Source organism: Barbus barbus (assembly GCF_936440315.1).
Source record: "Barbus barbus genome assembly, chromosome: 14".
NCBI classification, from domain to species: Eukaryota; Metazoa; Chordata; class Actinopteri; order Cypriniformes; family Cyprinidae; genus Barbus; species Barbus barbus.
In genome coordinates, this window is record NC_136742.1 from 16,719,321 (window position 1) to 16,735,526 (window position 16,206).

A 16,206-nucleotide genomic window follows, 5' to 3' on the forward strand; every position below is an offset into this window, starting at 1 on the left:
ATTAATAATTACAGACCATAACATGAAAACAATTATTGACCAGAATGTCGATGTCGGTACATCCCTACTCTTATTGCTAGCTGAAAGCATTCAACTAAAAAGCAAATGTTCAAGATATTTCATCCAAACTGGAGCTCATGAGAGGGTACAGCTGTAATGGTTAACCAGAACATGATCAATGATGTACAGCGTGGCTCAGTCCTGCTCCTCCACTCCTGTAGAGTTTAGTTCCAGTCCTGCTTTAACACACCTGCCTGTAATTTTCAAGTGTGAGACCAAAGACCTTGATTAGCTGGTTCAGGTGTTTGATTAGAGTTGGAACTAAACTCTGCAGGACAGTTCTCCAGGAGCGCGGCTGAGCACCACTGATGAGCGTGTGTATAATGAGCTGATGAAAGCTGGCACTCACATTGAAAGTAGAGCTCCTCGTCCCCTTCCTGATCGGCCTTACTGTAGCCGCAGTGTCTACACAGGGAACAAAAAGAAACTAATTAGAGGCCTGCAGTGACCAGACATATAATTTCAAACATAACAGGGATATTGAGGGCAATACATCTCGGCTAAACCTGAAGAAATGGTGAAATCGGAAATGTTAATAAGAATGTTTTTCTTTACACAGAATAGAAATGCCATGAATTCCTGTTCCGGTCTGTTCCAAGCTACAAGCTTTGAGATAAATTAATCAATTAGATGATTTTGTGTGTGTGTGTGTGTGTGTGTGTGTGTGTGTTTGTGCTGGCAAATTATCTTTTAGAATAAATAGGTTTAGGAAAAATAAACACTGAGAATAAGTAAATGATCTGCATTCTGGAATTTCTGGAAATGATCTTGCCAGCTGATAACACATGAAATAACTCCATAATGAATTTAACTGATATGGAATACCAAAGCATTCAGAGCATTCAGTGCTAATGGACATGCAGGAGAGCAATACGTGTTTGTGAAGGATTCATGGGAATTAGTTTACTCCAGTAATATGACAAACACCATGAGTGAAGTTTTCAGATGGAAAAACACTGGCGATCTTAACAAACAGGTAAAAAATGGTGAGACTGAGAAGGGAGGATCTGCAGTTGTGAATCCCATTCTGGGTGTATGCTAGCAGCATGAGCTTGTGAGGGGGAAAATGCATCAGAGGTCACATTTCCACAGTGTACAACATGATGGTGGGTGGGTGTGATCACACGCAAGTGGGCAAGGGTGTGAACTCCACAGCTATGGTGGCCTTTGAGGGACAGAAAGGCAAACTGAAAGAGCGTACGAGACTCACAGTAGCGGAGAGTCAATGGGGGCCGCGAGAGCGTACCTTCTCCCTATGATGAAACCGAACACCATGAAGACCAGGATGATGGTACCGGCTACCGCCACCACCGCAATGATGATGACTGGATTCTGCTCACTCGATATAACTGTAGCTGCAATTAAAACACAAATAAATAACACAAGATGTCAATTGTAGTCCTGTAAGTTTGTTTATAAAATCTAGGAGTTCACAATATATTGGTACCATTGTTGTTAATAGCAAATATTCAAGTGTTTTTTTTTTTGTTTTTTATAATTTTGTTTTAAAATGGAATGCTCATTTCCCTTTTTTTACATTTAAGTTCCCTTTTCTGTCATCTAACACTCAAAATTTATTTTTAAAAAAACACTAGTAATTTAAAAAATACTATTGAATGTAATTTTTAGCAAAAAATAATATCCATTTTCATACAAATACATTGGGATGCATAAATTCACTTGTTGAAGTAAAATACTTAAAAATACATATTTTAGAAAAATAGGAAGATAGAAAAATATTTTATAATTAAGAATGTCTTGTTTTAGTTAAATTGTGGACACATTATACTATTTCATTCCTTTGTTTTAATTTAGTTAAATTGTGGCAACAATTTAATTAAAACCAGGGAATAAAATCATAATTTCTGTGACGAATTAATATAGCGTAGCCTCAGTTTACCTGAAGCAAATAATAAATTGTGAGAATAATTTTTAATAAATCATAGGAACAAATTCTTCACAATTTCTGCTTTGTCCCCTCATGTCATGTAACTATTTTGTTACAAAATATTTATATTTCAATTAAAAGCTGTTCTTTTAAACTTTCTATTCAAATTTTCATTATAATAAAATATGTTTCTTGAGCACCAAATGAGTCATTTCTGAAGAATCATGTGACACTATGATTGGAGTGATGACAGCAGACAATTCAGCTTTACCATGACAGGAAAACAATTACATTTTAAAATTACATATTAACAGAAAATAGTTATTTTAAATTGGAACAATATTTTATAATATTACTGTTTTTATTCTATTTTTGATCAGATTAATGCAGCATGTCATGCGTTGGGTTCTGTGGTTTTATTTCACATTTATTTACACAATAACAATGACTTTTAATCAGCCACTTACTGATCTGCTACTGAAATCATTCAGAATTGTAATATTTGTGTATTCCTAATTAACTATTTGGCAAAAGGAGCAGCAGAATATAGCTTAAAGCAAAGCTCCGCTGAAAAAGCATGGGGCGGTTGTAACCCCCTTTTCGTCCTCTCTCTGTTGCGGGGAGGGGTTGGCTCTATTTTAGGGTCTCGCTGAGTGCACGGTTCTACTGTTTCTGAAAGTGGGCTTAATAGTCCCAGATGGTAATACAGTGGCTTGCATTTGAAACAATGACACATTCAGGTTGGATTGTTTCTCGTTTGGTTTGTTTCTCCGAATCGAAAATACTGCACTCATTGACAAACTGCAGAGGGAACCGAAACTGAACATCTTATCGAAAATACACAATGTCTTAGGAACAGTCTGGGTCAGAGATTTTATCAGGAAGAAACTGGACCTTGCCTTTAAGTGTAATCGGATAGATCCTAATACAAAACCTTGCTAATTTAGAGCTAAACTAGCACACTGATTAACAAAAATTGATTAAAAAAATTGCTCGAAATAGCTGTTTTACATACTATTTTGCTCACCAGATCCAGTGGATTCTTCCTTGGTGGTGACCTCTACTCTGGAACCGAAAGTGCCGTATCCCGCGGCGGTGAATGCTCGGATCTGAAAGATGTACGCTGTGCTTGGCTTCAGATTATTGACTGTGGCTGAAGTAGACTTTGACTTCACGGTGGAGTAAATGCGATTCTTCTGGTCCTTTAGGTTCAAAAGAAGAAAACAAAATAACAATCTTGTTACAGGGTATCAAAAGCACAAATTGTACAAATTCTTTACAGAGAGGGGTGGTTACGCTGAAGTGTTTGGCAGTGAGTACTGGAGCATTTGGCCTTTTTCACACGCAAAGAGTTCAAGCAGAGGCAATATCACAGTATTACATCTGCAACCTAGGTAACCAGAAGCAAGCTGTTTGCAAGGAGCTGGTGCTTCATTTACAATCGGAATGTCAAAGAGAGCTTGAGGAAACACAAACACATGCACACCCACACAGAGTATACGGCTGATCCCAATTTGCATGCTATCCGTCCTATATAGTAGGCAAGATTAAGATTAGTGTGTAAGGTAATTTTCAGATAATGTTAAAAGTGAGAAATAAATTGTAAGGTATAAAGTCAGAGAAACAAGAAATTGGGAGATACAAAAGTTGCAATTATCCAAAAATAATGTTGCAATTAATTATTCAAATGAGATAAAGAGACAATTACAAGATTGAGATTCAGATATCACATTAAGATATTGTGGTTATATAAATGAGCTACAATTCTGAGAAAAAAGTTAAAATTACATGAACTACAGTAACAATTTTTGAGACATAAACTCAAAGTCACTACTGTCAAAAGTTTGGGGTCAGTAAGACTTTTTTCAAATAAATGAATACTTTTATAAAACAAGGAAAATACAGCTGATCAAATACATGCTGTTGTTTTGAACTTTCTATTTAAAAAAATCACAGTTTCCACAAAAACTGTTTTCAACATTGATAATAAAAATAAAAAAAAGTTTCTTGTTAAGATGATTTCTGAAGGATCATGTGACACTGAAGACTGGAGTAATACCTGCTGAAAAATCAGTTTTACCATCATATGAATAAACTGCATTTATAAAATATTTTAACATGTAATATTTCAAGATATTATTGTTTATATTGTATTGATCAAATAAATGCAACCTTGGTGAGCACAACATACTAAAAGAGAGCAATAGAGAAAGACAAAAAAAAAAATCCCAAGTTCCTTACTGTACATGCAACTGATTCAAAACTGCATGCCCCGTGTGAACACAGCATGCGTTTCCCACTGATCTGTAAATCTCTCATGGACTTCAGGAGAGATGAAAGAAAAAACCCTCTTAAATGGAATGCCACAGGCTGTTAGGAGTGAAGTCAAGCTTGCTTCTAATTTTCAAACAGGACAGACTACAGCCAGAGAGCGCTGCTCGGGAGACTGCTTCTGCTTTCACATTGCCTAAGAGACCGGAACCCAACAGGCCGAGCGAACGCGCTGGACCTTTCTGCTCATGCCTGACTAGGTGACATATGAGTTTGAAGGTAGACACTACGAAGCTGTGCTTTATAATGGATGGGGAGGGGGTGAGACTGAGCCGAGGTGAAATAAATTAAGTGTGTATGTGTTTGTGTTCATGTTTTTTGGGAGTACAATTCTGATTAATGTTTTAGTGGCAGCGTGTGAGTGCCTGCAAGGGATTGTTTTTGGGTTGTTTTTCATTGAACAAATGCTCAGGTACAATACCAGACGTACATGTGCTGCTCTGGTGTGTGTGTGTGTTTTTCAAGTGGTCTTAGACATGTACGAGTGTGGCTGTGGTAAACTGAGACGGTCCTGTGTATGTTTGTGTGGGATTGGTGAAGGACCTCAGTCTGATTAAAATCTAATGAGTGTCTCATTAATTATAGCAATTAGAGGGGAAGGATCCACTCAGACCGGAGCGTTTGACTGCGAGCTTCATGCACAGAGAATGCAAATCATGAAAAATAAAAATACAGGATAGGATGGGTTGCATGGGAATAGGAATGCTGATAGACAGGTAGACACACAGTCGTTGTCTCTCTCTGTCTTTCATTTTGTGAAACACACAGACATTTATTCATTAATAGGTTATGCTCTGGAGCAGGTGGTGTGTACTCACTTTCTCATAGTACTTGATCTCGTATTCGGTGATGACGCCATTGGGCTGCTCTGGTTCCTGCCAGGAGAGCTGAACGCTGTGCTGCTGAACTCGCTCCTTTATCACCTCACTCACTTGAGATGGGGCTGAAAGAAAGAAAACAGGAAAGATACTGACTTTTAGTAATTCTCTACACATGTTCAACTAGAACAATTAAAAGCAAAATAGTAATTGGCATCCACAGAAAAAACTAAAAATACATTTATTTCATACTAAGTACAGTTCAAATCTATTAACATATTTACTGACATATCGCTCGAGACTTACTGATATAAAAATCATAATTAAACTTTATTTGGAGTACTACTTGTGCACAATGCACATTTTTTAATATTAAGCCTAAAATGTGTTTTAATGTCAGATGAGGATTGTATGATCGTTGAATAATATCAGTCTTTAAATGCAAGATATTTAAAGTGTACCTAAAGTATGCTTGCAAACCTCAGTATATCCCTAACCTACTGAGTTAGGGATATACTGCTCCCTAACCTCAGTATATCTTTAGTTGGACTTCAGCACACTTAAAGTGAATTAAGTACACAATTAGTTGTTCCAGTTTAGCAGACTTTAAGTATACCAGTTTAGTATGCCAAAAGTACAATTGCAGAGTATTTTATTAAGCACATAAATAGTTAAATGTATTTGTAGTATACTTAGTATGAACTAAATGTATTTTAAATACATTTTAGTATATTATATTAGTATATTTTTCACTAGGGATATCATGCATTTTTAAATTTTTTCATTCATTCATTGATCTCTACAAAGCTTAAATGAATAGTTCACCCAAAAATGAAAATGTTGTCATCATTTACTCACTCTCACGTTGTTCCAAACCTGTATAAAGTCTCTTTTTTATGTTGAACACAAAAGAAGATATTTTAAAGAATTTTGAAGAACCAAAGATGTTGACTTACATAATGTGGGCCATCAACTGTTTGATTACCAGCATTCTTCAAAATATCTTCTTTTGTATTCAACATATGAAAGAAACTCATACAGGTAAATAATGACAAAATTGTTATTTTTGAGTGTTAATTTTGATCTCTTTAATATTTAATATTTTTTATTGATTTACATGTAATACTTACAATATAAAACTACATTATTGTACACTTTAAAAATGTTAAATTGCAGGAAGACAAGTAATTACCTATATTTAAGGTAATGCTTTAAACACTTGTTAACAAAATCATATATATAACAAGGAAAAATATTACTTATAGTATTAGATGGTGGTGTTTGGATAAAATAACCTAAAGCAAATCAACCTCATACTGAGCGAACAGCACCTTAATATATTCATATACGCATAAAAAAAAAAACCTATTCCCTTGCTTAAATGCAAATTCAGTACCTGGCTGGCACAAATGCACACAGACAGAATCTTGTGTCACTACTGCTCCTGCTGATGAATATTCACTTGGTGGCTGCTAAATGTTTACACCTCATAATGGAAATTTCAATTACTGAGCAAACAGCAGAAGACAGCCTTATCCCAGTCAGAGTAAAACTGCAACGTCTGGCTTATGAATGTCAATTAAGTCAAATTAATTCTGCCGACACATGCGGAAGCGCATTTTAGAGAAATGCACCCTAACCCCACAGCTGACTTTCCCGGCGTCTCATTTATTCCCTCCCTTTAGCACCACTTCCTGATCCACGTGTGCCTCCTATACATTTTCTTCTCCAGTGTGCCATAATTTTCTTTAAATTACAAAGTTATTGCACACTTTGTACATTGACTCTGTATACTATTTCCAAATGCTGTGTGAATTTAAAACAAGAAGCTTGTGGGTAACCCAAATTAAATTCCTTGTTTTTAATAACTTCAGAAATAAGATCCGTTCGAAGGTAACCTTCGGATAAGGACGTTCTGGAAGAAGTGCATGGAAATGTAGCGTTCATGCATACGCCATTAATGAGTGTCCATTCTCAGTGGACGTCTGTTAAAGAAAGAAAAGACTTTCCTCAAGTAGAAGGGAAGAAAAAAGAGAATTAGGCTTCGGGAGGAATTTAACTCAGGAGAGAGTGAGAGAAGCGGTGACGTCTCCGTATCGTGCCCAGTGATCCGTCGAGGGCAAAGTTTCAAGGTCACAACCTCATTTGACCCGGGATTTTGTTTTGCACTGACCTCGTGGTAATGAGCGATTCAGGATTAAAACCTCATTACAGGACCACGGATGGCAGCACAGATCCAAAACCGCAACAGTCAGATTGTGCTTTGACATATCTAGTGTAATCCAACTAAAACAATCTAATTTCCCATCCAGATCTGAAGGTCGGCCAGACCGACTCAGACATGAACGCCACCACACTGTGCCGACCTACATGCTCATTTGTAACAGCAGCCAAAATCCTCGCTCTCCTTACGAGGCTTTTCAATCCAAACCACAGCGATGGTACTGATGCATTTAGGGATGTTACATACTCAAAGTGTTTTAAACTCCCTCGGTTGGAAACTGTGCTGATGAAGAGCCTGGCTTTTTTTGAACAGGAGTGATTTCCTACTTTCAGCTGTAGTCAAAGCAGTCCGAGCATCTCAGAATCTGTGTTTGTTTTTCCTCTCTGTCCACATTCATTGTATGCAGAGGGTGTCAATTACCCATGAGGAGTGGGGCGATGCAGGCAGGACATAGCAATTTAAAGAGCACACTTGTAAGGCACAGAACCAGTTGTATTGGAGTAATTGGATCTTTTGGCCCTTTCAAACTGACTGCTTCTTCTTTAGTAGAGGGTATGAGGTGCTTGAATGTCTCTCGGAGTAATAGCCTCGCTCCTTTTAACCTGATCTGGCAAATAAAAGTTGTGACTGTTTCTCTGGAGTTACTTTTCGCACATGAAGTGTTTCCTTGTTATTCTTCTTGTATGTCTATTTCCATATCCAGCACACCCTCTGACTTCTGAATCTAGTTACACTATACAAATACACGTACGCTGCTTTTGAGGTCTCCGAGGCACAATTCCATTGACAAGTCAATCTGTTAGTCCCTTGTGTTTACTTGTAAAAGCACTAAATTTGACCCTGAAGTAAAAAACGTTTGTTAGTTTTGACAAGCCGTGGTGGTCACTTGTTAACCATAAAGTCAAATAATAGTAAGTGGATGTATTTGTAGAGACACTAGAAAAGAAATAAGTTCTTAAAAACCCTGTAAAATCCAAAGTGGACTTTTGAGGCTTTTAGTCCAAGTCTGTTAAATTACAGGCCATCTACAGTATAAGTAGTGTATGAAGGTAAATTGATATTCTGCCCGATATTGATAATTATATTGAAGTTATGGCTGATAACTGATCATTTTGTCTAAATAAATATAAATATATATTTAAAAAATAATGATTTTAACTGCTACAAGTTAATTTAGGTATCTTGTGTTACTAAAATAATCCAAATGTAAAAATAAAGGAATTGAGAATAAATAATTAAATATAGCCTACGATATCAACTGATAATTATTATAAATAAATAAAAAGATAATATTGGGCATTAACTTATAATACCAAGATATAATGTGTCCCTTCACTTATAACTAAAAACTTTAAATAAATAAAAAATAAATACATTTTTAAATAAATAAAAATCCTCAGCAACATTAAATATTATTTATTAAAACATTAAAAACTCATTTGATATGCCCACATATATATTTATTTGGCCCATAACTTTCAATACATCCCTCTCATGAAAGCTAAAACAAAAAAAAAACTTTTCAAATTTGACATCATTTACGGCAAAATCCAAACTTTTATCATAAATGTCTCGTGTTCCAGCAATGCGGGACCGGCTGCCGTCCCCTCTCTCCGCTGAGAACCAGCCGGGTAATTGAGAATCGAGCGTAGTGACAGCCCTCATATCGACTTGAATCTGAGAGCTGGAAGAGAGACCCTGAGTTCAGTGTTAATATGGATGAAATGTGTCCCTCACTCCCTCTCCGTGGCACCTTCCCCGTGGTATGTTTAACCACTGCCCTATAACAACCATTAAATGACATGCTTACCTCAGAGCGAGTCAACCCACTCCCACTTTTATCGCACAAAAGGGGCCTAGCGCAGCAGAAAATCGTATAATTGTTCCGTCTGTCCTGAAGCAGTTGTGCGCAGGGCATTTTGTGTGCAGTGATTGGGTGACATAAAAGCAGATATTAGTGACCTTCTCGAGCCTCCTAATGCATAAGTTAATTCAAGCAGAAGCAAGCGTCTATCATGTTCTGCATTAGAATACATTAGGGATACATTATGCATGGATGTTTTTATATACTCTCAGCTCCTTTCTCTCTTTCCCTCTGTTGGCCGGCTGTGGCGTTTCTAGAGTTTCTGAAAGCGCTAGAATGGCATTATATAACAGAAATTATTTTCTCTCTCCGCTTTGCTTGCGCAGTATTAACTTTGAAGTATTTTAATTATCCGGCCACTTAAGTCAAGGCTGACACTCTCACGTCCAGGGTTTCTTTTCATCCACCTCGAAACTATCAAATAACTTTGAGTGCTTATCAAGACATGCCGACTGAAACGGCGCCACAAACACGTTCTTAAGTGCTGCATTGCAGTTCCTGTTCTTTGACAGAAGCCTGAAATGGAAGAATGGAGGTTTCGCTTTAGCCAAGGGCATAGGAACAATCTGAGAAGCACATTGTAAACCTTATCATCCTGGCTCATGAATATTAATGAGGCAATGTGACTTTTGAGTTTTGATATATTCACGGTAGAAAAATTACAAAATATCTTCATGGAACATGATCTTTACATAATATCCTAATGATTTTTGGCATAAAAGAAAAATGTATCATTCTGACCTATACAATGTTTTGTTGGCTATTGCTACAAATATAGCAGTGCTACTTATGACTGGTTTTGTGGTCCAGGGTCACATATTGTAATAAATAAATAACCTTGCTTGGCTGTAATCTGTCATTTTATGTGTTCAACTACATTTTTTTCAGTAAAAGCAAAGAACCTAAACAAAATTATTAGTGCATAAAAAGTAACAGGGATGAATTTTAAACTTTCTAAAGGTGGTACAATAGTAGTCAGCGTGGCTTTAAATGTGGGGCAGTTTGACGCATGACTAAAGAAATCCTGCAGACATGCCGGGTTGGGGGTTAGACGGGTGGGTGGGACGTCATCTCTACCGATTCCTGTCGTTAGTTGGATATTTTGAATATTTACGGTCATCTCTCGGCTGGAGCGCTAGGCTTTAATAGGGCTGGGCCTCCCGTAGACGGCTTTTCCAGAGCCCTATGAAAACATCGAGATTGGCGACAGAGCTCTCGTCGCACAGACACTAACGAAGGCTGACGTAATCAACATTACTTAGCTTGACATTTTGACTCTGAGCCGGAAAAGAAAAAAGGCCCACGAAAGAGACGGAGCAGTATAAAAAAAAAACTCAAGGAGAGGCTGAACCAGAGTGTGAGAGTGTGTAAATGAATATGTGAACAGAGACAGAAAGCGTGGGTGTTAGATCTGCCTCATTATTGCCCCTGGGTACCACAAAGTGTGCGTGTGTGTGTCCTCTTGTTCCTCCTGTCTGCCTCTGCTTCACAAGGCCAGGAAAATGGTCTGTGTGTGTGTGTGTGTGTGTGTGTGTGTGTGTTTGTGCTTATTTAGACTAACCTGCATACTGAGTCTCAGACATGAGATTGTGTTTGAGTGTAATTTATATAAGTTGCTCTCAACTGGTGCATCATAACCAAAAATGACGACAAAATAAAAATAAATAAAATTAAAATTAATTAATAAATAAAAAAGCTGAGAAAATGCTGTTAATTTAAACGTCTAAATGGGCTAATAATTTAAATGGACTCAACAACTTTAAAAATACTTTTGAGTTTATTTATTTTAAAGTAACAGAATTTGATCCATAATTTTAACTGCTGCATACTTTTAAATAAATAAACAAATACAAATTTTGATAAAAAGTTAATCAAAATTAATCAAATAAAAATGTAAATAATAATAATAATAATAAATAAATTGAATAATATTAAATATATATATAAAAATTATTAATTAATATTATTAAATTCTAATAAATAAATAAATATGATATAATATACATAATATTACTTGATTTTTACGGACGTTTTTGTTTAATTTTTTGAAGTCCAATGTAAAATCTGGGTCCTGAAGTAAAACCAGCTGAAAACCATTGATGTACAGTACATCATAATTTGCTCGTGGCTGTGTGCGTTGGGACTGGCCTTACAGTGAAGGTTATTCACTCAGTATGTTGATAGCGCATATACAGTAGTTGAGTGCAAGCATTAGAAAGACTGAGTGAGAAAGAGAAAGAGAGGACAAAACCGAGAGAAATAAAGAGACAGAAGCCAGAAAGGGAAATAAAGCAAGAAGAGGAGAATTCACTCCGTCAGTAGAGGCTCAGTGATTCAGAAAATAAAGTAGGTAGCAGATGATGGCCCGCCTTTTTGATGAATGTTGCGGGAACTGGCAGAATTGCCGTGACAAGGTTTTCTCTTTTGCTGTCTTGTGCTGTCTCTCCCTTTCTCACTCGCTGTCTGTCCCTCGACCCCCAGCTGTCCTCCCGCTGCACACTACCAAACAGAAATGTGCTTTCCCAACCACCGTTACCAAGAGCTTTGTCACTTTCAGTTAGAGCGGGGCCAGGGGGACGCTCCGAATTGGCCCTCCACACAGGAACCGCTCAAGCTGCTAAGTAACGCTTTCATTTCTCTCAGGGATCAAAGCCCGAGCTTTTCGGCAAACCGTGAGACGCTTTAGAAGTGAAAAGGCCACTGAAACTCACACTTTTACAGTACAGTTTTGGGTCTAGTCACGTCTAGTTTGCTTGGTGTTTTCTTTAAATGATGTAAATGTAAGCAACTGCAACATTTTTGTCTCACAACCTATAATATTTTGCTGGAATATTTGAAAAGCTGAAAGCTTTTTCCCACTTCTCTCTCCTCACTTTCATTCCTTCTCGAATACTAATGGCAAGAATTCCTTATGAGAGTCCCTTATGACACATCCTCTGCTTTAGAGGGGTGTTTTTGCTATTAGGATAGCTGGATCTCAGGATTTTGAACTCTCCTATAGGGCTGTAGAGAGAAGTTGAATCCAGTTCAAAAGCTGCTACTGTACCCATGCAGAAAGGCTGTTCATTCTGGAGTCTGACTTTGGCAGAGCCGATTGATAAAGATGACTAATTAAAATCACTTATAGATGAGGACAAGCTCTGAAACATACAAATGATAGCATCACAATGTAAAATATAAAGTCTGTCCAAGACAAAAACAAATGAATACACACATACACACACACAAAGAAAAAAACTAAACAAACAAACAAAAAAAACAACAACACGAAAACCTCTTTTTCTAAATGAATAGTAAGAGTTTAAAATAATAAAGTCAAAATAAATTGACCATTTTTTTTTAGTCAGAGGCTAAATGAAAGCAGCAAAACAAAATAAAACAAGACATAGCAGAAAAAAAGGTTTATCAGACTCTAATATCTCTGAAGGAGGTCTGATCTGATCCAGCTTCTTTTAATTAATAAATAAATGAATTAAAATAATGAAGTCAAATTGATAAAAAAAATTATAATAATAGGTCAAATGTAATGGCAAAACCAAGCAAATAAAACAAAACAACAACAAAAATGAAGCAGACAAAAAAACAAAGATCTATCAGAGCCTCCAATATCTGAAGGAGGTCTGATCTGATCCAGCTTTATTTTATTAATAAATAAATAAATTAATTAAAATAATGAAGTCAAATTTATATATTATTTTTTTTACTCAGAGGTCAAATGTAATGGCCAAAACAAAACTAAACAAAAAACAAAACAGCAGAAGGTTATTCAGGTTTATTTAATATCCCTGAAGGAGGTGTGATCTGACAATTCAGCTTCTTTCAGTATTGTGATCATATAACCCTCGATCACATGTCTCACCATCCACAGGTTCATATAAACAGCCCAGCTGTCCTGTGCTGCGAGGCTGTCGTAAGTTTGGAATGGCATTCAGTCGAGTAGCAGATGCTGAAATGCCTGATAAAGCAAAGCTGGTGAAGACCCTCTCCAGACTTCCTCACATAAATTAGAGTCCAGCAGTGGCAGCCTATTATCCGCCATCACTGCTCCCATGCACCTTCTGACCCCACACACAGTCACCTGACCCGCATCAGAACCATTCATTTACTGACATTTAATCATACACTATTACTGACCCAAGATTGCCACTCTCCATACACTGTGAGGTCCACATGTCAGAGATCACTAATGAAAATGCTTCTATCAGGCTTTAAATTATCAGCATAGCAATTTTAGTCAAGAGTTGAATAAAAAAACAAAAAAAAACATGATTTTAAAAATGTCCTAGTATATAGTTTGTTTGTGCTTTAGTTTAGTTTCTCTGAGCGTTAGTTTAGTTTCTTTGATTAGTAACCCACAAACAGAATGTGAAATATTTTGCATTCATTTTACATCATAATGTTTCTTTGTTTTCTCACTTTTAAAAATCCCAAAGCTTTGTTTCTTCTAAATGTAATTTATACCTTGAATGTCTTTTGGGCCTCACTGTATATTAAATAGGATTCGTACTGCACAGTTAAACGTTTCCCCTTACATTACGGTCTTTGTAGTGTATTACTGTTATTTCATATTTCCTTTAATACAAATACCCAGACATCTGGTCAATAAGACTTAAGAAAGCAAAAAAGATTTGGAAGATAACATTCATAAACACAATGAGAAACCATCATCAACACAGAGACGTTACAAAACAAGCAACGGCGGAATTATGTTCTCATTTCCTAAAATGAGTAATGGTTAAGGGAGAGAATGAGAGACATCCGTGTGCATCCCTGAGTCTCTGCTGTGGGTGAAGAGAGAAGAAATAGAAATGGTGTGATTATGACTTGACTCCCATGTGCTAGAAAATACAGCACTCTGGATTTTAACAGGCTACCCAACATCCCCTCTACTCAAGCGTGATGGCCTCAGCCATAAGCACCTCATCATCTCCACAATACACACATCAGCGCTCTGCGTTCAATTCCCAACTCCGCCACAGCTTCCGTAGGAGAAACCCTCAGACCGCTTCTGACATTACACTCCCCACCTGCTGCCACGAGCTGCCCATGTGACTTACCAGCAAATCACCAATCAAAATCTTTGCATAAAACATCTTTGATCTGGATTTCTGCAGAAATAACAAGGTTGAAAATATGGAATTTGAGTTTGGGAGGCTTTTTTTTTTTTGGACTTCACTGGAAGTTTGTACATGCTCAGGCAGGCCTGTTCTTACAGCGTGTGCAAACACACACACACACACACACGGTGACTTAGCTAAATGGGGACATTGCATAGATTCCTATTGTTTTTATTTACAGTTAGTTATAAATACTGCAATATAATCCTAACCCACACTATAACTCTAACCCTATCAGTGTTATTTCAGTCTCACTGATATACTAATATAGTTTTTTTTTCTAATGTCACTTTTAAAATGTTGTGATTTTTTTGCTTGTCATTTTTATTAATTTTTAATGTCTCTATTTAGTTTTTGTTATTTTTCGAAACATTAATTTGTTTATTTAGTTTTAGTTATTTTAACGTCAAGTTCAAATAAACAAAAATGAGAAACGTCAAGGTAACTCGCTGAAATAAGTTTAAATATTTTTCTATTTTATTTTCTTTCTTTCTTTCTTTCTTTCTTTCTTTCTTTCTTTCTTTCTTTCTTTCTTTCTTTCTTTCTTTCTATCTATTTATACAAAGTGTATGTATATTATTATTATTATTAAATTGATCTTTAACAAGCTGAAATAAGTAGCTTATAAGTTTACATTTTTATATACCACTTTTGCTAATGAGAATATCTTTAAAGAAGGTTAGGTCAGGTTAAACTCACAAATTTGTTCCCAAAATATGGTTAAGTAGGCACACACACAGACACACCCACATGCACGCACAAACAAGCTTCACTCTAATAACAGACTTTTCAGGAACACAGAAAGCAGTGGTGGGGTTAAAGGTTGTGATGTAATCATAGAAATATGCCACAGACCCCTCTCTCACTGGGTGTTACATGCAATGTTCCCGACCACACGGCACATCGGAGCAAACAGCCAACCCCAGAAGCAAAGCAATCCAAATGAGGGATGAACGTCCTAGGACAGAGGCCAATTTCGGCCCACTCTTCCAGTTTATCTGCTGTCAGCCTGACCTTTGGCTATACAAGAAGCTACACGACTACAAGACATTCTCTGAGTGTTAACACGCGTTGTGCTTTTTATCGTTTGTCTTAATAAAGCGGAGGCTGTGTGACGATTCGCATTTGAAGGGCTCACTAAACAGGCAGAAGGACGTCAACCTTCTCATCTCAGTGAAATGTCAAAGTAATGCCTCAGGCCCGTGCAACACATTCACACTCACACGCCGTGCTGATTGCATATCTGAGCCGTGGCGGAACCGAAAAGCTAAGATTATTCACCAAACAAGCTGTGCTTTAAACTGATGGGTTTTTCAGGGTCAGAGGCATATAGCAAAAGCTATTATTTTAGATTCTGCATGCATTCAAGGCCACTTATCTTAGTTTCACCATAAGTTCAGTTCCTCTGACTATTTCTTAAAGAAACAGTTCACCCATAAATTAAAATCCTATCGTTTATTCAAACTTGTGTCATTTCAAACCTCCATGACTTTTTTTTTTTCCTAAGATGGCTTTGTATGAGAAACAGACAACTTTTATCAGACTTTTATGGTGCTTAAAAACTCTACTCTGCATTCATTGTAATTGTATGGAAACAAGCAAGATTCTTTAAAAAAATCTCCTTTTGTGTTCCACAGAAGAAATAAAGCGTCATTCTGTTTGGAATAACAAAAGTAAATGATTTTTGGTGAATTCATCCTTTTTCTCCACTGAATAAATCATACATTTTGCACCTGAACAGTACATTTTAAAATCTCAAACTAAACTGCACAAGCACTTTGGAAAATGATGCTATCGTAAATAGCAATTTATTATCCCAAAGTGTCTGTCATCAGCAATACGATTGTATTAATCAGACCTCATATGCTCTTTAATCACAGGTTTGGATGCCGTCCACATGGGTG

The 16,206-nt window shown here is 36.7% G+C and overlaps 1 protein-coding gene across 4 annotated transcripts in view; it reads right to left on the bottom strand.

The window, feature by feature from the left end:
• Nucleotides 1–16,206, bottom strand: part of LOC306880257 (ephrin type-A receptor 7) — a 78,723-nt gene that overhangs the window by 12,298 nt on the left and 50,219 nt on the right. For 2 of the 4 annotated variants that reach the window (XM_079433672.1, XM_079433674.1), the window contains exons 6-9: nucleotides 5,098–5,222; nucleotides 2,976–3,150; nucleotides 1,307–1,415; nucleotides 410–465 (exon numbers count right to left, since the gene is read on the bottom strand). In XM_079433672.1, the coding sequence (XP_079289798.1) occupies nucleotides 410–465; nucleotides 1,307–1,415; nucleotides 2,976–3,150; nucleotides 5,098–5,222 (465 nt within the window). Of the gene's footprint in view, nucleotides 1–409; nucleotides 466–1,306; nucleotides 1,416–2,963; nucleotides 3,151–5,097; nucleotides 5,223–16,206 lie in introns of all 4 variants that reach the window. The other 2 variants (XM_079433673.1, XM_079433671.1) reach the window with 1 other exon arrangement.